General features: G+C 38.9%; 1 protein-coding gene across 1 annotated transcript; it reads right to left on the bottom strand.

Annotated features, from left to right (window-relative positions):
- Nucleotides 1-3195: 3195 nt before the first annotated feature.
- Nucleotides 3196-24864, bottom strand: CA12 (carbonic anhydrase 12). The gene is made up of 10 exons (XM_039731929.1): nucleotides 24774-24864; nucleotides 22189-22209; nucleotides 15962-16141; nucleotides 13282-13424; nucleotides 11822-11917; nucleotides 10088-10151; nucleotides 9491-9648; nucleotides 8308-8434; nucleotides 3948-4032; nucleotides 3196-3280 (listed from the first exon to the last, which is right to left on the bottom strand). The coding sequence occupies exons 1-10, from the start codon at nucleotides 24862-24864 to the stop codon at nucleotides 3196-3198; spliced, it is 1050 nt and encodes a 349-aa protein (XP_039587863.1).
- Nucleotides 24865-25551: the final 687 nt, after the last annotated feature.

Raw genomic sequence — 25551 nt, 5'->3', positions numbered from 1 at the left:
GTAGCAGAGCTACTCTGTTTTCTTTCCACCATTTTAGCTGAAGTCCAGAAGGCTTTTTGTCCCCTAAAACTTCTCTATGTAATATGCTTTTTCAAAATTTGCTTTGGTTGGGCATTAACTTTTAGGTGAATATATTAAGAGTAGTTCTTTGGGGTTTGTTTTCATACATTAGAAATTATATGTGAGGAACTTTTTGTGACTCAGTATTTCCTTGGCATATTTTGAAACATGTTTAGTTATCCAAGATGTGTTGTATCCTTATACTCTTCATAGTGGAGAAGGTGTGAAAATAAATTATTTATCATAATCCCGAGTAGGCTTTTGATTGGTGAGCCAGTTCTGACAAAGTTCTACCAGATTTGTGGCAGCAGCTCTCTGGTCACAGAGAGAAAGCACAACTTTCCCAGGCCTTCCTGGGGAATGCTGTGAGAAGATCAGAGAAGAGAATGATAAACAATTCTTATTTTCACTTGCTGCACCTGTTGTTTTGAACATGTGAAATGTGTTATGGAAATTCGTTTACCAAAGTGTGGTTTCTTAATTAGCCAATGGTGATGGTGTTTGGATTGGAGGACCAATTAGGTACTGGTGTATCGTAACAGTCTATAAAAGCAATGGGTTTCTTAATAACGCTATAATATAATAAAGAGATTGATCAGCCTTCTGAGAATCATAGAGTCAATGATAATTATTACCTGGCTGAGGGCCTGCAGCGACACCAAGTTGACTACAAACTTTGTAAGCTTATATAAGCTATGATGTCCAGGATTAAACTCTCCTTTCTGAACTGAAGAAGAAAACCTGGTAGCTGCAGTTTTGATAACCTCTTCCTGAGAAGAGGAATTCTTGCCTGAACGAGGAAATGGAACAGTCAGTAAAGCACCTCTGTGAGGATATTGGTATTTGCTGACAGGAAGTAAATATTCTGAGATTACAGTCATGCTGTGAGGGTGTTGTCACACACAGGAAATGGAAGGAGACCTTTACATCCCTTGTGGCATCTTATTCTTCCACTTCACTGCCTCAAGTTATTTAGGCTTCATTTCTGCTATTGGAATCTCAGAAATGGGTCATTCCATTTAAGAAAGAAGGGAATTGATATTTTTGAACTTGGTTTAATTTATTATTATTAGTGGCTGGTCATGCGCTCCCAGTGTGCTGTATTTATCCTTATTCAGTCTTTTGTTGTATTTTGTGAAGATTTGATAAACCTTTGAAATTTTACAGTGAGAGATTGTTTCTCACACCTCTATGCAATTAGAGAGTGTTATAAGCAGGAGTAGCAGGAATATGATTTATATTAATTCCTCTTCAGATTGTTCTTTTGCTTAGGAAAAAATTTTGAAGGAGATATTTTCTGCCCACTGTGTAATATGTTTAATATGTTTGCTGGTACTCTGAGATTTTCCTTACAGTAAGCATGTAGTGTTTGGCTGAGGGGTTTATGCTTCTTTTTACAGGTATCAAAGATGCTACGTGCAAAAGAAAGTGATTGATGGATGTTTCTAATCAGCTGAGGTAAAGGTCAAAATACACAATAAAATGTTACTATTCTAGAAGAACCAAGAAAAGCATAGACAAAGACATAGCGAAAAATTTATTACGTAATTTTTTCTTTAAACACCTTTATTCAAAGAGTAAGTTATGTTCCCTGTAGCACACAAATGCTGCTCTTTAAGTAATTTAAAACATTTCAGTAAGATTATGTGCTTGTTTATGTGGGATAAAAATGCTGGCATATGCAGTGTACTCAGTTGTAAGATTGTGCTTCTAAATTTCATGTACAGTTAGTATTAATAAGTTATTTCTCCTTGCACTGAAAAGCCTGCTTATGACATCACGTGGTTTACTTGGGGATGGAAGAGGAAGAATCTAGAACACTCTATGCTGAAACAGTCTGAATCTGCCATCTTGAAAGAAGAAAACATGTATGATAAGAGTTTATTTCTTTAAAGTCACAGATGTGGTGATGCTGCAATGGAATACAAAATATATCTAAGTATAAAGTTCAGACTGAAATTTACCCAGTCGTGTTTAGCAGCATTCAGACCTGAAGTTATTTTAGGTATAATCCTGTGTCTGTTACTTCCTGAGTGCATACTGAAGTACAGGCATTTCAGATCTGCACTGTAGATGTCAGATTGAAGAGAAATTCTGTATGCATCAGGGTAGGCTGGATACCCCCTATTCTTCCTGAAGTCAATGACTTTCCACATTGTCTGCAGTGGAATCAGGTTTATGCTTCTCACTTCCAAAAATGCATAATCAAACTCTGAGTATCTAGCTTATGAGGTTTGAAAAGAAAATATAGATTTCTTTCTAAGAATTAGATTACTAAGAGAACTAAATTGGAAAAAAAGTATACTGTGTAATTGCAGCTGTAATATATACTGTAATCTATCAGGATTTTGTGGTTAAATGAAAAGTCTGCTTAAAAGCAGGATCAACTACATTATCTTCACATCATTCATACACTATAAATAAGAGCAGAATAAGAAGACAATCTTCTTCTCTAATTCCTGTGATGGAGAGGGGCTGACAGTCTTAACAGATTTGTGGGGTTGTGTAATAGCTGGAAAGTGAGCTGTTCCCCTAGTAGTGTTTCCTCAGCACTGAGTACCTGGGCTTGAACCCCATTAATAATCCATGTGGTTTTCATTGTGTTTACACTTGTCTTTTCCTCTAATATTACAATTCCATTGGTAAATACACTGGCATCATATCCTGCACTTTTCAAAACTGTATTTGCTGAACAACCCAGTTCAAATACTGGTGTCAAATACAGTTTGCCCTTTATCTTGTTTATATTCATGCAGCTAAAATCAATGCCCTGTTTTAGCAGGGAAGAGTTCTTATAGCTTGATGAGTGTCTTCAGATTTGAATACCTATGAGAAAACCTGTGCTAAACAAACCATAAACCTGGAGTTTAGGATTAACTGTAAAATCAAATAAAACACCCAGACTCAGTAAGCAGCAGACATGAAAAGAATGTGGTGAGGAATTCAGCTCAGGGGAATTTACTGATCATATCTCTCTGGAAAACAAGAAAACAAGGGCTACAGAAGACTTGGCTGGTATGTGTTTTTAGAACTCTATTGAGGGTTAGCATTAGCCAAGAACAAGTGACGTGTTTCACTAATCCAAAATAAATCAGTGCTATGAATGAAAAGGGGCTTTTGTGGCAGAGCAGGGCATCAAATTTTGGAGATGTCTTCTTTCTCCTTGCACATGCCTGGTTTGTAGATGACTCCTCTGTTGTCTCCACCTCCCTTTCTGCAGCTAAATTAAAACAAATTTATTAAATAACTGTAATGCCAATGAAGGAAAAGCACAATTAGTTACTTAAAGTTGTCCATTATGCATGTACGACATTCTTTTTCTCTGTACTAGTGCAAATGTCACGTAGCTTAGTGTTTCAAATATTTCAGGAGACCACATCTTGTATGCAAGGTCAATGCTGAATGCAAAGAGAATCAGGCTGTAGGAAAATTTGTAATCTTAGATTTTTTTTTTTCCCGGATTTGGCTGTGTCAGCAAACAGTGGCTTAATGATCTTTTGGCAGTACATATTTATTCATCTAAAATGTTGTGACCTTTGGGAAAGGTTTTCCTAAAATTCTATTCTCCTTGTTTCACATACTGATCATGGGAAGGATCCAAGAAGCAATTAGGAGCAGCAGTGCTAGCAAAAAGAACAAGAGAACAAATGGCATTTGAGAAATAGAAAAACTGGGTTTTTTATTGATCCGGCCTCATATCACACAAGGAAATAATGTATACAGTAATAAAAACAAATCATAGTTTGTAGGAAGAGATCATGTCTTCTAAAAGATCAAACTTTATCACTATAAAAAAGGTGCAAAGTTTTGGACACGCAAGCACTTCCATGTGTCAGAGGAAAAATACGGTTTGAATTTTTTTGTGATATGATAGCCAGACATCTTACCTTTTCCTCTTCAGTAGCCAGAACGCTACTGCAAGAATGACGAGAACTCCCAGAATGCAGGCTATCACAACAGATAACACAAAACCTAAGAAATAGAGGGAAAACATGCACAAGTGTTAATACCATCGCCTTGAGTGGAGAAGGTGAGTCTCTGGTCTGTCACGATGTTTGCATTCTGCACCTGCAACCTTTCTACAGCCTTGTCACACCACTTTGTGACTATGAATGGGCAGCATTGCACAGATGTTTTCTGGAATGTCTCGGTCCCACAGCTGGCTCCATAGTTCACAGTGCTGTAACACGAGACACATGTTGAAGTCACAATGCCAATGTGGAGGACCTGGTACAGCAGGTCATAGCAGGAGTATGATTTTTATGCTATATAAATTAGAGCTCATAAACAAGCCCAAAGAATTAAACCCAGGCAATCAAGGACATTAAATTCAATGCCTTTTGTTCTCTCACAGAGAGCACTACTGACTGTGGACAGCTGAAGAATTATATTCTTTGCTGTTGAGAACATTGCTTAAAGGCATCAAAGGTAAAAATGAATTCAGGATATTGGTATGAAAAATTGAGTGATCTCTTGTTTGCATAAAGACTTAAGGATTACCATAATGCTATATTTTTTAGTTAGCTTCATGTACACTTTTGGCAGTTAAGGTATTTTTTATTTATTTTGGCTTCCACAAAGATCCTGGAGGTGAGCTCCCTTTTCTTAACTGTATTTTCTTAATTTATTTACACATTTTTTAAAATATTTCCTCAAATTATTAGTTCTCACATTAAGAAATATCAGAGCACTTTCAGAGTCAAAGTGACAGGTTTCACGTATTCCATCTAAATATTTTCTCCTATTAAATCAGCCGTCGATGAAACACAAATGTAAAATGTGGAGTTTAATTGCATTTGACCCATTAATTTGAAGTCCAGCTGAATGGAAGAAGCTTGCAATCCATGGAACTGAAGAGGAGCTGTTTAATAAAAGGTGAGTTTTGTCATAGTAAAAGTGGCAAATGGACACAAAAATATAACACCAAAGAGATAACTGTAGAAATAGAGCTTGTAGTTTGAAGGGAAAGGGTAGGGAGCACTTCTGTTTGATGAGAGGATCTGCTTAGAAAATTTAGTTAGATAGTATTTCAGCCTGGTACCCTAATCAAAACTAGACACGAGTTCCTGTTTAACTCAGGTGGTTTAAACATCGTAACAAATTCCAGCTGCATTTATATGAAGGGGATTTTATTGGAATAAATTGCTGATAGACAAAATACATTACAAACACACATGAGCTTTGCTGTGTAATCCTTAAAGATTAGAGGCTTTTTGAAATGTGGTTCTTATAAATAGCATGAATTTAGATGCTCATTACTGGCATCAAAAATGTGGATGACTGAACACCTCAGTCATTTTCAATTTTGCTACAAAACAGGCCAGTGGCCCCATCTTGTATCTGTGCTCAGGGGAAGGTGGCTTGTCAGTGATAAGGCAGAAACATTGCTCTGAAAACCTGCTGGGTAGGGGCTTAGGTGTGCACAACAGGATTTCTTGTACAAATTACAGTGGTTGCCTGGCTCAATCCTTGACTCTCTGCATAGCCTCTCCTTCCCTTCTTAATAGGTGTGCTCTATTCCTATTTGAGATGCAGCTGACTGCATCAGGCTGGGCACTTGCAGCAGCCAGGTGTACTTCATTGAGCTTTGACAGGAGCCATTTTTTCTTATTTTTCTTTTTTTTCCCCTTTCTTTCCTTGTTTTACCCTTTAGGTGAGGGGCTGCACCGGTGAGGGAGCTTTTGTGGCTGCAGTAAGTGGAATGTGAGATTACAGGGGCAATGAATACTCTTTTTGAAATGGGTTGACCATTTTTTCTATGGTTCACTGATAGAGTCAATGAGCTTTTGTAACTTAATGTACTTAGACTGAATGGGGTTTCTATTAAAGTAGCACTGAGCAATGTCTTTCATAGCCATAGAGACCAGCTCTGGGGCATGAATAGCCACATGGGCAATAACCCCTACAGTTTAACTCTGCTAAGTCATGCCAGTTTTAAAGATACATTGAAAATGGTTTTATGTCTGGTGTCATTTCTGCGTGGGAGCCAATATTGTGGCTTAGCAGAGAGAGAACCAAATGTTATTATTTGGTTTGGCTCTGGTTCACAGCAACAATTTTAAGAGTCACATCTAGGTCAAATTTTCCACCATAAGTGAAAATAATAATGCTTACTCTATTTCTGTGAAATGTTTGGAGATTCCTAGATGAAAACCATAGTGTCAGGTTTTCAGTTACTGGCTTTATGGGTTGTGACTCTCTACCTTCTACTATTAAGTACTGAGTATGATTTATAGAGGGAATATAGTCAGATGCTGAGAGGTCAGTTTAAAAAGCAGATGGAAAACTGCATTTCTCATTTCTCACTGACCATTCAGACTCAGTAGATCAATGGCTTATAGGTGTTGTTAGGAATTGACAACATACCCTTGCCAAGCCCACTAGGTATTGAATTGTGATAAATAGAGGATGAGGGTAGAAAATGTAGAAGTTGGATTGCTGAGGATTCCATGGTGAACCTCTTGTAATCACAAGGGTGGTGCTCACCCTGGAACTTCTGGTACTTCAGAAAGCATTTCTGCAGAGGCATTGCTATTGTAGATTGTGCAGGGATTTAAGACCTGCAGAGGAAGCCTTACTCTCAGAAATGTGGAGGCTGCATTGCAAATTCTGCTGGTCGAAATCATTGCATATAATCTGGCTTCAGCAGTGATTTGAAGAAGATTATTAAAATAACCATTCTGAATCAAAGCAGCTCTCTAGTTAGCAGCGTTTGAGACTGGAGGTTGGAGAAGAAAGCTTTAACCCTCTTTGTGGTCATTTAAGAATGCCATGCAGGGCATTTTTCTGGTTGGCCAATCCATAAAAGCAGAAAAAAGGCTGATGTAATCTCTCTTTCACTATTCAGTCATCTTCTCATTTACTCAAAATATTGTTTGTGCAACTAGTATCAGTTTGTATATTAATCACAGAGATGTTAGGAACTGTTGATAATTTGGTAAACTTGTAATCTTCTTAGGTATTATGTTTAGAATCTAGCAACAAGAGAACTTCTAGTGTAATTCTCATTTTAAGAGATCAGCCAACTTTTGGTGACAAATCTAAATCATCACTGATTTCAGAGAAATGTTTTGCCCAGGATTTGTTTTGGCTGATCTCTAATTTTCACTCTTCTTCTTTATAGCTTTCTATTAGAAGAGATACTTTATGAAAGGGTCTGTCTGCCGAGAGGAATGGCTAGAATAGCTACTGCAGTGTGCCTGCAGGGAATTGTTTCTGTTGTGTCCAAAACAGACAATTTGTGTTTTCTGTTTTTTTCATCTAAACAGTGAAGAAAATGGGATGCAAAGTTGAAATTATGTGCTAACACATTTTATTAATTTGAAAGTTTACTTCTTGGCTAATCTTTTAGGTGAAGTCTGCTGTTTCTTTTATAAATTTTTTCATGTCAAATAGTGCAGTGGCTTGCCTAAAATCATCTGCCTTGAGTGTACATGCCAGCTTCACAGATGCTTAAGAGTATATATTTGCAGGACAACAAAGAAGTTGGCACAATATACTGAAAGGTTTTTCTGTGGGGTACAGCTCAGCTTCTTACCGCAGATGCAGACTTTCAAAGCCCCCCACCAAATTTAACGTGTTGTCATTGTGTAACACTGCAGAGTTAAGCTTTTGAATAAGTTCTTCCCCATATAATGTTGTTGTTTTTTGGGGTTTTTTTTAAATTTGTAACACTGAATCATACAATCCAGTGTTATGAATTATATTTATTTGCCAAGTTTGAAATCCTCAAGGACTTCTTCTGATTCTGTGTAATTTCCCCAAAACAGTGTCCCTGAAGTTGGGACTCCCAACTACAAATGTGTGGTCTGCATAAGATCAAGCCTGATCTTGCTGAGAACCAGCAAATGTCACTGGTGAGATAAGGCCATCTTAAGCACTTACACTGGCTGAAACAGCTCAGCTGTGGAGCTTATTTAGGATTTAGAGTGACAGCAAATACTTCTGCAAAGCATGACAAGGCCAATCATGTCTTCCTTCTTTTATCTCCTTGTCTTTGATCAGAAGGGTTGCAAGGCTTCCCTGATACCCACTGTGGAAAAAAATTCTTGCCTACCCTGGGAATACCTCATTCTTGTACAATTGCCCATGCACCAATGCAATATGAGAAGAAAAGGCAACAAAGTGAACTGCAAGGAGATAGCTGTGTTTTGTGGTGCAGTCGAACAGGGCTGATATTCCAGTACTTCACATTTACACAGATCACTGTGCACTGTTTCATTGCACAGAAGCATTCATACAACTCACCTTCATGGAAGGAGATAAAAACCAGTCTTTCATGGAATTCCTGAACATTTCTGAAGTTATCAACCATTTCCAGGGGTTCTGGGTCATCACTCTCTGTGCAGTACATGGCTGTTTCCAGTGCCAGTAACTATAAAGGGAAGCACCTGTTCAGCTCACAGAATACTGAGAAAGCAGTGCCAGTGTGTGATCACTGGGAGTGTTTGGAAAAAAGAAAAAGGTGTAGTAAAAGGGAAGGGGATACATTAATACATTAAGTTTCCCGTGGCCGGTGAACCCAAATACAGAATAATGTTTAAACAGTGTGACATCTCCAAGTCTATACCTGTATTTTGTTTACATCCTACTGAAACTACTGCTTACTATCAGATTGTCCGCCAGGAAAACTCGATGGAAGGGAACATGGTAGACTTTTTCAGCATGCTCCCTCCCCGTGGCACAGTCTAACTCCTTTAATAAGTAGTATTAAAGGCTACTTTTTGAAAAAGCTCTTTATTTTGGTAGAGACATGGTCTGACAGAAGCTGAGAATGTATTTTCAAAACAAGGAGCTTGCAGTAATTTGATCTGAGATTTTGTTAATAATATTTTCCCCCGTGTCTATAATTAGGTGAATCAGAAGATAGTGATTGTGAGTTTATAGTCTAGGTAAGTGGCCACCTAAGAGCAAAAGAAATTAATTAGATAAGCACAAAAAATGTAAGTTGGGAGAAAAGTTAGGGAAGTCAAGATGGATAAATAACACAACACAAGCTTTTTAGAAACTTTCCAACCCACCCAAGTCCATCAGGATCAAAGTAGCACCAAAATACTTGGTGAATAATGTTCAGACATGGAGCCCAAACAATAATCTGCAGGTAACTCATGGAAAGACTTAGAGCAGGGACTAAGTACATAATGAAAATCAAAATTCATCTCACTTGACTGGGATTTTTTTCAAGCTGATACTGTACCAATTGCTGTGCAGCTGTCTGTCCTTTGTTCTGGCCAACTAAGAATGTGCTAACAACAAACAGAATGGGATATTGATTTATGTCAGTTCTGTATCGTTCTTCCCACTTAAAGGATTTTAGCAAAGGTCACCGTTCAGTTTTACAGGAACATAAGAGAAATCCAGGAAATGAGAATATGTATTTACTGTTGTTCAGCAGACACTAGTCAGGGAAATGTGCTCTTTTGGAACTTGCCTGCTCTTGAGAAATTTTAACAGGGTGTCGGAAAACTGTCCAGAGAACGCTTGGGTAGCAGGGAGGAGTTGTCAGCGATCCTTTGTAGCGATAATACTCATCCAGTCTGTCAGGAAGCAGTTCTTGAACATTGAAACCAGGGACCAGGACCTTCTGATCTAAAAAAGGGGGTTTGTGTTAAATATTGCATCATGACTACACAGGTGAAGTAAATTTGCTTTTCAGTAAAGTAGAATATTTTCAGTGTCACATCACTAGGAAAAGAAAAATACCTTTTAGCAGAGGTGATCCCGGTTTAATAAGGACTACAGCCTTTTAAGCTTCCTATGTACAAATCTTGTCTGAGACACCAAATCAGAGTCCTCTAAGATCGCAATATTTATTTAAAAACACCATATGGAACAAAAAAGGTCCAGTCAGAATCACAGGGGGCATGTTAGCCATACGCTCTCCCCAGGAATGCACTGCATTTGGAAGCTTTTCACAGTCTGTGACAGATTTGCGTGGGATCTCTGGACTGTTTCTTCAGCCAGTTCAATTCCTCTCAGGGTGACACCTGATAATCTCAGCCATTCTCAATCTGATTTAGCCACTCACCCTTGTATTTCACATTCCGGAAGTGCCTGAAGATCCTTTCATAGGATGGGCTGAAGGGTCCAATCTGCAATGATCATATTATCAACAGCTGAAAATCATGAGTCTTTGCTTCTGGCCTGTCCTAAGGCAAGGGCTTCCACTGTCCAGACATTAATGTACTAGAATGGCATAAGTATTTTATAACTCAAAACATTCCCTCTGTCCTCAGAGCCATGATAATATTCCTGCTCCAGGGCTATAATAGCTTTTATGTTGTATTGCTGCCTTTATAACAGCAGTGCAGGCCTTTTGTGTGCACTGACCCTATAGTCCTTGCCTGCTCAGAGTGCTGTGCAAATGAAGAGAAGCCCTTTCCTCTGAGAGCATTGCAGGCAGAAGTTCTCAGATGCTGAGAAGCTCAGGCTTCTCAGATCATCTCCTGGTTTCCCATCAAAGCCACATTTTTCCACCAACAAACATTTTTATTCTGCTGTTTCTCACAATCCAGGGAGGTAAAGAATGAGACTCTTGGGTACCATGGGGCCACAGGCCTACAACTCTGCTATCTGACAAAGACTCATCTATCACACAAGACTGTTTTTCAACTGCAACCAATAGCTTTTCAGTCTAATAATCAATGCCTTTTTTATTAATTCTTCAGGGCTGGTGCTGAGCAACTCCTCTGGCAACCAGACATAGTAAACTGGCGTCCTTACATTAACTGTAATACCCACACCAGCTGTCTGAAAGGATTTCCAAGACCTAATCTCCATTGTTCACTAACTTGATTTTCAAATACCATGCTTAGAAATAACCAGAATCCTAGTGTAACAATACTCTGACATTTTTCACAGCTACAACTTCCAAATGAACTGAAATTTAACACAATTACTGTCAGAATCTTAGAGGTGCCAGGAGTGAGTTTGGGTAAGATCAATGCAAGCTTTTTTTGCTAAGTGGAACACTTGACTTTTTGATGGAAATGTGGAAACTTGTGGGTTTGCTTTGTTATACTGCAGAAAATCCTCACATTTAAAAATTATCTTTACAGTTATCTTACTGAGGAGTTTTAATCCTCAAGAAGAATTATATATGTGCAAGCTATTGATTTTTTTTCTTTTTGTTTAAGACCATTTTTATCTTCGTATGTGGGACTTAAGAGAGAAAAATTGGAAAGGTGTCCTGACATCTTAAAATGTCACTGAACATACTCATTTTCTGTAATCTGTGACTCAAAGAATCTGGGAAGTTAGCAGGGAGAAGACTGTGGTTAAATCCTAATTACATACAGTGGTCAAAGGCAGGGTTGTGCTTGCCTGTGCCTCTCTGCTGTGTTCAAACTGCTTCATGCTACAGTAGGCAGCTTTGAGTGAATGAGCTTGAAATTCACTGTTGTCTCTTGTCTGATAAACACTAGCAGTCATTAGTTTGTAAATGAATACAAAAATGGATTTAACATAGCTGAAGATAATTTACTAAAAAACATGAGGAATACTCAGAATTCCTCATTTTGTGGCATTTGCTCCTGGATTGATATGTGCTGCTAGAATCTGCCCTTTTTTTTTTTTTTTTGTGAAAGAGGAAAGGAAAATCCTTTATTCAGCCACTGCATTTATTCTTATTATTATTATTATTATTATTAATAATAATAATAATAATAATAATGTAGGTGATATGGTACATTAAAGGTCTCTCATAACTGAATGATTGAAAGCATATTCTAAACAAACAGAAAATAAAGATCCTGCATCCTACCTCAAGGAGAACAGCCAAAACAACCAGTCCATCTGCTTTGTCCATTGCTGCTGTTATATCTGGGTATTTCTCAGAGTTGTAATGTACAATATGCAGCTACAAAGGAGGAGATACTTTGTTACAATAGCATCTGGGTCACACATTTATATTTCACAGTTAGAAAGGACCATGCAGCCACCTCAAGATAAGACAATGCAGGAGGGTTCTTCAGTGACATCTGGATGCAGTGGTAAGATCTTTTCAGAGAAAGGCAGAAGGTCCTGGGACTCGCAGCCCTGCTGTGGCTGAGTTACACACAGCCCACACTCCCCGACATGGTAAGGGGAGAAAGAGGATTCATGACTTCAGCTTCAAGGCGTCTTGACTGGAGTGTTATGCAAGCAAATTATTCTGGCTAATTTATTTTTCTTAATAAGTTTGAGGTCAATATCTGATTGGTGCTGCTTATCAAAATCTATTCCCAAATCCATAATTTAGAAATTAGAAAAGATAAACAGTTTGTCACTTGCAAGTGCGGGCTGTAGCCACAGGGAATATGTTCTCCAGCCAGCTTACTCCCTGAGACTGATGGGCAGTCACCAGAGGCTGCCCTGAATCTCTATGGAGACCTTCCCGGTGGCGCTGCACACAGGGGCTCGCAGCTCCTTGCAGCAGACGGCTGTGGCGTGGGTGACACAGCAGCAACGCAGTATGAGGGACCAAGGCTAAGGAATTGAGAGGAATCACTTGTTTGAGTTCCAAGGAAGGCTTGTTTCCCTAGAGCAGTCAGGGACAAGTGACAATAACCGAGGGGAAAAAACTGCTTTTGTGGAGGGGAGGGAATAAGGGGAGGAGACAACCTTTTACCAATTAGAAGGCATTAGGGAGGAGTGCAGGGTGAGGGCTGTCCAATAGAGGCCAACAAGGGGAAGGAGCAAACCTTGCAATCCAATGTTGCTTCAGGGAAGGGATGAAGGACAGGGAACATTCCAGAACAAAAAGGGTATACACTTGGTGGGAAAATCTTGGGGTAGACAACTCAGGACTGAACCATCAGGGAAGCCAAATGGGGTACATGGAATGAACCATTAACCTAAAACAAGGAATATTTAAAACCTACTACAGAAGAACAACCTGTAAAATAACAGACTACCATAGTTACTGTACAGAAGAAGGTGAGAAAAGGTAAACAGAGCAGCACTGTTGTACAGCTAAAAATTACCTCAGGTGACCTGGTGCCCCAGTTCTGAGTTCAGAATCTAAACTCCAACTCCCTGACTTAGTACATCCGAATCCATTTTTTTCGTCGTTGTTGTTGTGCACAACCCTTTTTTTTTTTTTAATATCTCCAGATCGTAAATACTTGGCTTAGAACCTCACAACCTTTTACAGTCATTTACCCAAGACAGAGATCCCACTTTGAAACAATAGAACCTACCCAATCTTCTTTGCTTCCCCTGATCTGAGCTGGCCTGCATTACCTCTGCTGCAAAATGCTTCCCACTGATGGTGTGCTCAGAGCCTTCGGACTTGTTTCGGTTTCCCCAGTGCAGGTGAAGCTGAGATGCAGTGTATTCAAATGGGAGGTTTCTGATGGACATAGCAGGTGACAGATACATTTTCACTGTAAGCAGATCAAAACCAGACAGGAACAAATGATACCACAGCTCTCAGGAACAGGACAAATAAAAATACCAAGTCTAAGTATATAATATATGGATCATGAAAAAAGCAGATTCTTGACTGAAATCCATCTCAGTCCATAGGAGATAAACACTTCTGTTCTCTTTAAGCCTTTTTTGGTAGATCAGGATTTAGAACATTTAGAACATACCCATTTCTATTTTCCTAAATACATGAATTTTATGTGACAATTGTTGCTAGTGGAAGTCTTTGAAGAATGTGAATTTATCTCAGACATTGAAGAGACAATCATTGTCAAAGCAAAATTTAAGCTCATGTATGTTCTTTCAATCCCCTTAATAATGGTTGAAAATGGCTTCATAAATTACTATTTCTCATGGTAATCTATATCCCGTGTTATATTGAACTCTGCCACCTCTTAATCTTCTTTTAGGGACACAGGATAAAACCAAATAAACTCCTCCCTTTCCTTGCTGCTCCCAAAATCCAGAACACTCATGTTGAGCAGCAAGATAACCCTAGGTCTTAAGAACAAGCATCTCCTCTCTTGACCTGCTGGAAGGTGACATTTTATGCATGAACTTCCTTTCTCCTCATTAAGGCTTTTGGGTGGGGAAGGCAGGCTGGCTTGTTGGGGGTTTTTGGTGTAAAAATTATAGTAGTAATTCTCAACCCAGCAGAAACTTGTCAGTTGTTCACTTGTAGCATTTGGTACTTCCTAAAGCAACGGCTTATGTCGAGAACACATTGATTGTTTTGCAATTTATCTGTATTATTTTCCAGACTGAATACAGTTTGGTTTTGGACTGCCCTGGACATGTTTTTCAGGGGAAACAAGGCTCAAAACTGTAGTGAAGTAACAGCTGTGACCCTCTGTATTTTTAGACTCCTACTGAAAGGGGTTTTTTTTTTGAACTCTACTATTTTCAGTCTAGCTGATGTAGGTGATTGTGTCTGGATGAGCTGGCTGGTGGAGAACATCAAACATCATGTAGGAATGACTTGACAGCACAATACTAAGCATCCTACTGGTTTAATCTAGCTGAAAGAGAAGTTAGCAGCAGATGGTATAATGATCAGTCCAACAGAGGCTAATTTTTTGTTACTCAGAGGTAATTAATTTTTATCTAAGTGTGGTTTCTAGAGTAGGATGAATCTCTACTGCTTTCTAGGAAGGCACTCACCTTGGAAATTAATTCCCATTTTCTTGAAGGCGTTATACTTTTGTCTTGACTTTCTTTAGGAAATAATCAAACTTCATATTTTACAGGTGAGATCTGACAGTGGTAGTGACTTAGGTTCTCCAAGGAATTTGCTTTTACCTGTGTGACTGTTTTGGGAGGGACAGGCTCTCAGTGCTGTTCTTTTGACTCCTTCTGCACTCTGGCACCCTTCAAGTACACAATGACAATATTTCCTTCTCTGCCTATTGCCTGCCACATCAGCCTGGTGGATTCAACTGTGACAGTCCAGTCTTTCACTCAGGACTGAGAAGGACTTTTAGGAAATGAAGGCTCAGAAGAAAAGGTTGTTCCAGCCATTCCTAGTCTGAAGCAACCTGATTTTAAAAGAGAAATTGATCAAGAGTAAAACCAGGAGTCTGTCCCAAGACGTTGGCCCTTACTGAAGAATGGGCTTATGATGTTCAATTGAGCAGGTCAACTTCACTGAAAAAATGATTAAAAAAGTGATTCTTGCATGTTGGTCAATTCATAACCAAGCATGCGAGGTCATTTTATAATGGAGGTTATTTTGATACTTCTGCAATAAAGGAGGATACAAAGAAGGAAGGCTTTATAACTATTCTTATTTCTAGTCTTCAAGTGTTTCAGGAAGGAATGAAAAATGGTAGGGCTGACTCACTGGTATTGTATATTATGTTATAGGAGACCTTTATGAGACAGCACCATCTCTGCCTTTACCTACTGTACTGGCACTGATTTGGTGCTGCTGTGGGGAGGACTTGTTTGTACACCTGTTTGTAATTATTTTTCTGTCTTCTTACCTATCACTAGGTATTGCTGTCTATCTTACCCTACACTAAAGAGGTTTCTACCTCTAGTCAAAAGAACAGAATGGTGCTCCTACATTTTTTTCCTCTTCCCCATACCCTCACGTAATTCAGTTGAGCTGCTTTGAAGAATTGAAGAGACCTATTGCTCATATGTTATCAGTCAATCCCTTTTTAGCAAAATCACAAAGTCTGTTTCTGTTTCAGCGCACCTCAACCAAAGTAATAAGAAAACCTTGGGCATTAATTCTGACATGCCTAGAGTTTATTTTAAATTTCTTAAATTAAAATTTGACTTACTGGGAATCCATTTGTACTTAGTACTTTCCCAGATTTTTCTAGCCTGTTCTGTAGATGTATGTATGCTGATATGAAGGCTTTCTCATCTGATTAGCAGCTTAATTTAATCTGATAATCAAAGGAGTCCACCCATGAAGTAAAAAATACCCAGTGAGTTCCTGCAGCTCTTTCTTTTACCATTCCTTGCTGTCCGTGAGCTCCCTTACCTGAATGGCCATTATTGACCAATGTAAACTGGTCAGTGGAAGGCACGTTGTAGCCTATGAATTCTAAAGGCAAGAGATTAGAATCATACTGGAGAATAGCTTTGTGGAAATCAATTGGTGATTGGAATACTCCTCCACAAAATGGGTATTTCTTTGGCCAGGCCTTCTCTCCATCAGGACCTGTGTGAATTAACAGAGACACATTTGTCAAACCTTCACTATGCAGTTAACACAGAAATTCTCCTGTGTCAGCCTTCACAAAAAATTTGGAAAAGAAGCCTTTTCTGAATTTTTAGGACTTTTCTTTTTTAATAAAGGACCTCATTAAAGTGGAGGTAATGAAGGATATGATCTTTTTTCTGAGGGTGTTGTGACCTAGAGACAGGTCTGATTATATCAGACCCTCAGACTTTTCCTTACTATACAAACTGAATGGCACTATCTAAAGGGATTTCATAACCTACAGTGTAAGAGCTAACTTGCAAAAATCAAAGGTGTTATGGCAATTTGATCTGCAATAACTTACTCAAACTCTGGTGAAACTTTTCTTCACCACAGCCTTTTGCCCAAGGTAAGATCTACAAAGAATAGATAATATCAAGAGAATTTTAATTGTGCCTTTGCTTTAATTGCACATTAACAGCTAGCAGCTGTTTACAGAGAGTAGGATGAGATGATTTGGATTTAAATACCAGAAGAGGTACTTGCAACTTTTGTTTCTCCTTGTCTCTGAACATTCATGATTCTTTCCAAGACAGGAAGGTCCTTAGGGATCACCCAGTCTGATCTGTGTAACACAGGACACTGGGTCTCCCTGGATAAATATCTACTTCCATAAGGCCATTTTTTTCAGAAGGGAATAAACATCTACTCTTCCTTTAAGTGTTGCAGATAAAAGATATTTCATTAGTGCCCAATGGATAATTACTCTCCTTGGCATCTTGCTTTTCACTGTGAGCCTGCTGTTCCCATACTTTTTTTCCTCATTGAAGTACTTATAATATAGAGGATATAATTTCTCACTTCTCCTAAACTTGAGTCCCTTGAGTCTTTGATTAGAAGGCTTCTTTTCCAAAACTATAATATTCCCAGTGGCTTCTTTGAGAATCAGGTAATCAGTGGCAAAGCCAGTTCAGGTATTTTCTGAAGGAAATTAACAGGCAGGAGGATATTATTAGCAGTTCACTTTATTTACATGAAAGACAATCGCCAAGTAAATGGATAGTGGGGGTGAATATTTCTTAAACGTAATACATATGACAGACTCAACAAGCTCAGTTCTGGCACTTAAAGACAGACTTACTGTCTTGGTAAAGCTGTTTAAGAGTATTCAAGACATAGGGTTAGCAGGTGATGTTTGCAGTTTGGATACTCAGACTCAATCAGTGCTTTTCAGTATAAATAGGTTTTGTTGTTGCTGTAACTTAAATTTTTTACTCCAGTTCACTGACAATGACATAAATTTCTTTCTTCTTATGTCCTTGTGATACTATTTTAAAGTTGCTGAAATGATTTTAAAAAGATAATAAGTGTTATGCTGACATTATAGAAGCCCCTCCTGTACCTATTTTTTGCAAATAACAAATACATCCAGAAGAGCATAAATTCCATACTGTGGAATACATACTAAAGAATATTTCGCAGGAAAATATGCATTAGGATATACCAAGAAATGACAGTTTCTTAGGTTCAAGCTTACTGTGCAAAACAATTACACTGAAATTTAACAGTTTTCAAGGAATTAAGATTACAGCAATGTCAGAAAATTGGTGAGAAGCCTTTATTGTAAAAAGACTTCAAAGATTTTAAAAGGTTTGATAAGTTAATGAGTTTGCAAGAAGATTTTAATATGTTACATGTCTCAGCTTTGGAGACTTGATAATTAAGTAGGTGATTAATGTATAAAATAGAAGTCTAGTCCCAGCCAGGGAGTCATGAAGTACCAATCATTTTTCAGTACTGTGTTTGGATGACTTAAATGTCTAGAAGAGCTGGCAAAAGAATATGCGAACTTAACACCTACGTTGCCAGTTCAGAAGGAAAGCTTTTGTCTTTTCTATAAAATGATGCAGCTATCACAGTCTTTATGTACCTTGACCCTTTTCTTGACATAAATCTGCAACTCCACTCACAGGCCTTTAAGCTATAGAACATTTTGCTTGATTCTCATTCCTGCTCAATTTAAAAAAAAAAAAAATAATTAAAAAAAGCCACAAACCAACAACAAAACCATCAAAGACCTCTTTTTTGGTACAAACCCAGTTTTTATAAAAGTTCTGTCTTTTATCACAGAGTCTTTCTAATTACAGTGCCTCAAAACTCCTGTCTCAAAGAGCTGAGCTCACTGCAGCTTAGTTTTGCATATGTAAAGTTGAGATTTCCAAGGTAGATAAACCACACAGCTGGAAGGCATTTGTCAGTTAGGTCTGCTGAAAATGTATGATTGATTGTGAACCAGATTTTCCTTTTTCTGTGCCAGTACACTCAGAAAAAAATCAGTGGAAATCACATTGTGTTTATAAAGGCTTTGTCTGATCACTACTGAATAAAGAACAGCTTGTGCATGTCAGATTGGCCTGTGCTACAAATCCCAAAAGATATTAACAGAAGAAGTATTGAAAAATTATCTTCAAAGTTAATTTCCTTTTTGTGTGACACATTTGTGACCTCGGCATTTCAGAAATGTTTGCTGCTTTGAGGATCCCACCAGGACTGTGTCAGCAGAGCACTAACTGTACCATAGGCCTATTCTACCCCCCCAACACTCTAATTCAGCTGTTGGAGTGAGCATATTAAGGTAGGGAGCTGCTGGTGCCAGTGGAAGTCAGATCCTTCCTGCTACCACTGCTCCCAGTGCTGCGAAGAGCATTCCCTGCCCTAGGGGGTGCAAACTCAGGCTGCTCAAATCCAGCTTGTGGACTGCTTTGCTTGACACAAGTTTGCAGGATCATGTTCCCATACCACATTGAAAATAGCCCTGAGCCTGACTGTGCCCTCACAGCTATTTAATAAAAGATGTCCGTAAATAAAGCAGGAACTATTTTCTGGATTTTCTGGCTGCCCACTACCCAGTGAGCTGAGCAAAACACCCTCAGCACCCAGACTGCATGTGTCCATTGTAACATTTCCTTTGACAGTTTTGTGCTTTCCAGCCAGCCCCAACAACACTGGTGCTGCTGGGCAATGCAGGACAGATGTTCCTTCATGAACAGTGGTGTCTCTTCCCAGGATATATACATTGGCCCATTTAAGATAAAGAGAAAACAGCCCTATGAGACACCAGTGGTACCAACAGACTGTTGCTCTGATGACCAATTAATATTCGTGTTGCTCCAGCTTCTCACAGTCTATGCTCTCTTGATCTGAAGTAATGTAGTAAAATACATTGAGTCAGTAACACAGGGAATGCCTGTGGTATTTTTGCAGCCAGGCAGAACACTTTTCCCTGTTTTCAGCCAGGTGGAAGCTGTAAAGCTACCGTTTGCCCAGGGCTGAGGTGGTGGCAAAGGCTGAGCCCAGGTTCCCTGCCATGGTGACATGACCATGTGGTTTCCATTTTGCTCAATGCTCAGTAAATACCATTCTGTGCACACAGAGCCAATATCTGTGTATCTTTCACACGTGTGTCCAGAGGGAAGCTTGTGAGATAGAGGAATTGCCAAGGGCTGTAGCTGTCGCTGTTACTGCATTGAGAAATCTGGGGCATGTTCTAGTGTGTTCACTAAAGCTGGCATTTCTGAAGGGGAAATGGAAGGGTCTTATCACAGGTTCTCAGCACACCACTGACCTGGAGTATTTGGCAGCAGCAGAATAAAAGAGTTTTCAAGTACAATTAGCCTGATGTCTATCATCAATAGTTCTTGTGCCTGCATTACGGTATGAAGTTGTCTCTTCACATGCTAAAGTACATTAATAATTCTGTTGGCACTATTACTGCTAAAGTGTGTTAATAATTCCGTTGGCACTATTACCTTAAATTTGTCTGCAAAGCTAGTTTTCTCCATTGTAGCTGCCTGTCCACTCTGAAGGGATGATTCTGGTTTTCTGAATTCATTCCAGTCCACTTACAGTACAGAAAAAGAGCCAGAATGCAAAGAATTGAAGCCTAACATCCACTTCTACTGTTTTTTTTCTGGGGTAGAAGACTTCAGCCTGCACTTCACAGCCAAACAGCAGGATTGCCAAAATCTGCGTGCATATGCTGTCCTGAGCTGCAGGGTGTTGGAACCACTCTTTCAGCTCTTTAACTGAAAATGCTTTCCTTATGATACACTTGATGTACTTTGTCGATCTTACAGAAGGTAAGAGCTACATTTCAGAGAACACAAAGCAAGCCTGTCACCAGGGGTGGAGAGCTCAGGCCTCACAGCTCTGTGGTGTTTCCTCCAGGCTCTTTTTCTTGGTCTATATACAAGGGTAGCAAAACCAGGAAGAAATAGCATTGCTGTAGTTTGGCTAAGGAAGAAGCAAGCAGGAGAGGTTTAGCCTTTATATTTGATGTATCTAATGCAGTAGTTTCTGTTGTAGACAAGGTGAACTCTCATGTCGTTGGAATACCTATGCTGAATAGATAAGGCCTGATCACATGCGGTGTCATCTTGCTTTGTCACTCTGGCCTGAGATACTAACACTGCATCAACACTCAGTTTTACATATTGTAAAATATGTAAAATACTCAACAAATAGAAATCTCTGACAATGAGCACTCAAATTTCTCCTCCATCCTTAATCTTGTACCTTGACCCTCATCTTGACATCAGTCTGCACTGTGGTTATAATGGCTTGATTTCCTTTCCATTCCTATTGACTTATTTTCAGTGAGATGCACTGCAGAGTGTTTCAGGGGTAAAGGTAAACAGTGGAAGATTTAGAATGCCATAAGGATCAGTAGAAAAGTATGGAGGGGCTCTTTCCTGGCTTAGCACAGTCTCTCTAATAGCTGTTTTTTTCTGTAGGGATCAATGCTCTACCTCTGCTTTTCCGTATATTCTGTACAAATTCAGTTGCCACATCAGTTTTTTGAAGTTACTTTTATATGTTTGCTTTTATATGTTTTTCTAGATATGTTTCAAAATCTATAGCTGAAGGGAAAAGATAATGTTTTGTGAACCTTCTCTTTATCCTCCTTACATTTAGAATGTCAAAATCAGACTGCAGTATAGAAGAGCTTAACAGGAATTGATGAAGTTGGACACTGAAAATAACATACTTTGAAATCAACACTTGTACCCAAATTCCTAGGAAGGGAGAAGTAACTAATTTAATCTAGAAAGCAGGGCAAAACTTCTGCTTTCATGGTAGTAAAAAAAGTCTTGTTTTCTTTACTACCCAGCAGGGTTAGATTTTTCTGATGGCTGCTGTCAAAGTGGAAAACCCAGGCTTTTGTTAAAGCCGTGTCAAGCTTTTTCACTACTGGGAATGTGAGGTCTATGTGTGGACACTGGCAGATAGACATGCAGCTGGCAGTTCTCCTGCTTATATGAAGCCAGTCAGGTAAAAAGGAGCACAGCCAAAAGGAGGAGTTTCTAGCAGCAAGTTCAGTCTCAGAGGTTATTTGTGTTGTCTTGGAGCAGCACCAAAAGCTTAAGAACAAGCATTTTTTTCCTGAGATTCTCCATACTGCCTACTTCTGTGTGGGTATTTGGCATGTAAAATGCTACTCTGAATGAGGAAATATCTGGCTAGAGGATTTGATCAATTGAAAGAAAAACTCTAGATGATTCTTTCTTGAGCAGCCACCAGGTCCTTCTCAGTTAGTAGATTACTAAAATGATTAGTTACAAATTAACACTGCTTTCCTAAAGGTGATTTATTTTGCTTTGTCATTGCTGGGATCTTTGGGGACCTGAGTCTCCAATAACAGAATACAGGTGACTTACTGAATTCTGATTCTACTTGAAAAAGAAGACTCATGTGGGTAGGGAGAGAATTCTCTTTGCAGTTCTGGGCTGGAATGTGACAGCTGAGGAAACAGAGGGCTTCAGGGACCATCTGCAGTTGTAGGGCCAGCTTTAGTCTGCTGAAAATCTTGTCATTCCACAAGAAAATTTAGAATTCAGTAACTGATTCTCACCTAGATATGAAACCTGGTGGATGAATAACAGATTTCAAGAAAATTGACCAGATTCAAACCTGGGTAAGGATTGTGACCCCAGTAATACATTTCGTCAGTTATCTTTAAAGCACAGAAGAAAGCCATAACTTTGTATGTTTGAATTAGTACTTACCAATATAAGACCATTTTGACGCTGTTTAAAGAAAAAGGAAATATTACTGTGAGTATTTGAAATTGATCTTACTCTGCAGAGAAACAAATTGCTACTTAAACCCATGTATTGAATGTTGCAATACTTTTGTCTATTGTTCTAGTCCCAGCTGTTGAACAAAACATAGAAAAGCATAGATATTTTCAAACTTTCTGATATTTTATGAACCTTTCTCACTCAAATTGTAACTATAATTATCCCTGTGATCCTGCCCATAGGGTGAATTTCTTGTGGTCACTTAAGTCTTGGGGCAAGACTGTGATGTGTTCATGCTCTTATTGACCATTAAAATGTGTATGAGATGTCAAAGTGATGATTTTTATAATCCACAGCACCCTTAAAACAATCACTTTTAAGCACTTACAATATTTTGGTCAATTATGCCACTTGACACAAAAGTGAAAGCTTCAAGTCTTTTGCTAAGTGAAGTATTCCTTAACCTGCGAGCATTTTGATGATCTGCAGTTTGCTACCCTTATGACTTTGTGGTGAGCATAGCTATAGAGCTGCTGTAGGTAGGCCTGAGGCACTTTTATAGTAATTTCATCTTGGATCTGGAGATGAATCAATGACCAGATGGCAGAAACTTCTTGATTTTGTCTGAATGAACACAGAGAGCTGCCAACCTCAGACCCTGAGCAAGGTTTTCATTGCCAGCCAGGGGTCTATATACAAACCATGAAAGGGGCAGGACTGCTGGGGAAGGAGTCTCAAGCTGTTGTATTTTCCAGCATCACTCTCATTACATGGTTATGACAATGGGAAGATGCCAGCAGCTCACATCCCCGGCAGCAGACAAAGAACTTAATGTTACAACTTACTTGAATATTTTTTTAACCAATCACACAAAGCAAAAGCATATTGACAGTAGTTCTAACCAATCACTATAAGCACACATACCTTTGGTTAAAACAATGCTTGCTTATTTCGAATACAATACCTGCATCTAAGCATTAAACACAATGCACAGAGCTCCATTATTAAGCTTAGAACGTCCTAATATCTCACTAGATATATTTTTCTGTAGCTTAGGGAGCTATTCTAGCCAAGTGGTAATACACAAACCATTGTTCTATTCATCCTTACTTTCTACTTCTTATATAACTTTTCTGCTGACAAATCTTATGGCCACTGCTTAGCTCTAATCGCAGTTCTGCTGTCTCTGAGGCCTGCCTTTTGCAGCTTTCCCAAAACCCTCTGATTTTAAGGATTCCCACAGTTGCTTTTATTCTGCCTGGTAATGAAATGAGAGTCAGGCAGACTGTCACATGCTGTCAAATTGGAGGATTCACATCTAGAAGTGAATACTCAATGGCTTTATGTCTGTGAACACTCTCCTGGTTCTTTGTTAATGTTGGGATGAGTATTGATTAGTGACACAGTTACGTGCCCATGCATGGCAGAGGAGGTTCCTAGAGCCAGTGTACCTGCATTTTACTGATCAACAGCCAGGGAAAAAATACATTTCCAGTGCCACTTGAGAGCTAGGAAAGTGTGAATGGTTGTAGGTATGATAATCTACTTGGAAAGATGTCTGAGACAGGCAGATACTGTAGCTCTTGCCATTTCTTGGGACCAGGTTCCAGTTAAGTCTGAGACAGGCACTCTCTAGAATTCCCTTCAGGATGTATCATAAAATGTATCTTTTCAACAAATCCTTTAAATTCCAAACCTTTTGTATGGTCACAGAAAGCATCAAGCTTTATTTATTCTGTTGTTCTGGAAAGCGTCAATTTCTAGGAACCTCTCTCCTTCAGGTGGAAGATTCTGCTATAGACTATAGGTATTTTTTCAGAGGACATATGCACAAATTAAGAAGATGACTTTAAAAGTTTGAATTCCATACATTTTGCTGCTTGTGCAAAAAAACTGGTAAAATGCTTGTCCTGACAGAGCTCTCCATGAACCAAAAGCTCTGCATTATGTTTGAACCTCCTGGATTTTTATCCCATGAATATACATGCTGAGTAACACAAAACTTTAGAACAATTCCCCTCATATCCTATAATAACACCAGGTAGGTTAAAATTAGTTTGAAAAAATGAAAATTGATTATAATCAGCTTGAATAGATTAACACTCGCTCCTAAAAAGAGAGGGAAGAGTGCCAACCTCCTGAAACTAGTCTTTTTTCCAATGTATGAGAATGACTTCTAGTGTGTAGGGTGCTTTACAGAGATTGATTTTTTTTCTCTCTGGTTTAAAAATAAACAGGCAGAGGGAAAGGTGTGATGCTTACACTAGCTCTGAAAGGACCAGTCTCCGCTTCATTTTCTGAGAAATAAAAATCACAAAGCAAAGCATACTGAGCATACAAGAAGTCTGTAATGCCACTAAATGAGAGGACAAATTTCTGTTCCCTGTATAAGTCAGAATACCTATTCTGAGAAATTGAAATAAGGATACTAACTGCAAACAATGGCATACTGCAACAATATACAGCTTTGAGCATGATGGAATAGTAATAATGAAAGGATGCCATTTTTCTACATAAATGGCTGCCTTAAGGTACAAGAGACAATAAAATAGAAAGCTGAAAGACTTTACCATTCAACGCCGCTTGCATTGAGAGCTGTATCTTTAGGAAGAAAATAAGCACAGAAGCCACTGTGACTATACTGAAGCTCTTGGCTGACATCTCAAGGAAAGACTTATAATATTCCAGCAGTTCACGGGTTTCTTTGCACTCTGAAGAAATTCTCTTGTACACATGTGGCAAATAGCAGAATGCACACATACAGAGCTTCTACTAATGAGTTGTTGCCCTCCTCTCCCCTTTTCTCTCTCCTTGCCTTTAGAACTGCTTTTTATAAAGCTCCTGAGACTCAACCCAAAACAAATGATGTAATCAGACCTGCCTGTATGTCAGAACACCCTCAGAAGACTGATCATATCCTTCATTACCTCAGTTTTAGTGAGGTCCTCACAGGAAAGATTCTAGCACATAGGGAATTTAAACATGGAACTTGAGAAGTTATTTGGCAGAGACAAAAATGCTTTTAAAATCTGTACTCCTATGGGCTGTACCACAGTAAAGTTTCTAGCCTGTTTCAGAGTCTCCCTCAGCTCCCATTTTTGGATCACTCCGATCTAGTATAATGGCCTACTGTGAGGAAGGGAGGGAAGGGAGGAGAAGTGAGGCTCTGTGTGGAACTGGTAATAACTCAAAGGGACCATGGACACTTCCCACAAAAACTGTCCAACTTGTCAGGAACAGATTTTTTTATTTTTTTTTTTTAGCTGAATGCCCTTGGAACCAGGAGGACACATAAAGTAGAGAGGACTGAAAATTCATGAAGCAATAGTCCCAGAACCTGGTATTATT

The sequence above is a fragment of the Passer montanus genome, unplaced genomic scaffold, assembly GCF_014805655.1.
Source record: "Passer montanus isolate IOZ18808 unplaced genomic scaffold, ASM1480565v1 scaffold111, whole genome shotgun sequence".
NCBI lineage: Eukaryota > Metazoa > Chordata > Aves > Passeriformes > Passeridae > Passer > Passer montanus.
The sequence above is the reverse complement of the archived record's forward strand: the minus strand, read 5'-3'. Positions and strand labels throughout refer to the sequence as shown.

Excerpts from the sequence above, each read along its gene's own strand:
- CA12 (XM_039731929.1), bottom strand. The coding sequence starts at position 24,864 with ATGTCAGCCAAGAGCTTCAGTATAGTCACAGTGGCTTCTGTGCTTATT. Across the intron at positions 11,918-13,281 it reads GGAAGCATTTTGCAGCAGAG|CTGCATATTGTACATTACAA; the intron begins GTAATGCAGGCC and ends CCTCCTTTGTAG. Across the intron at positions 8,435-9,490 it reads TTAAAATTTCTCAAGAGCAG|TTACTGGCACTGGAAACAGC; the intron begins GCAAGTTCCAAA and ends TTCCCTTTATAG.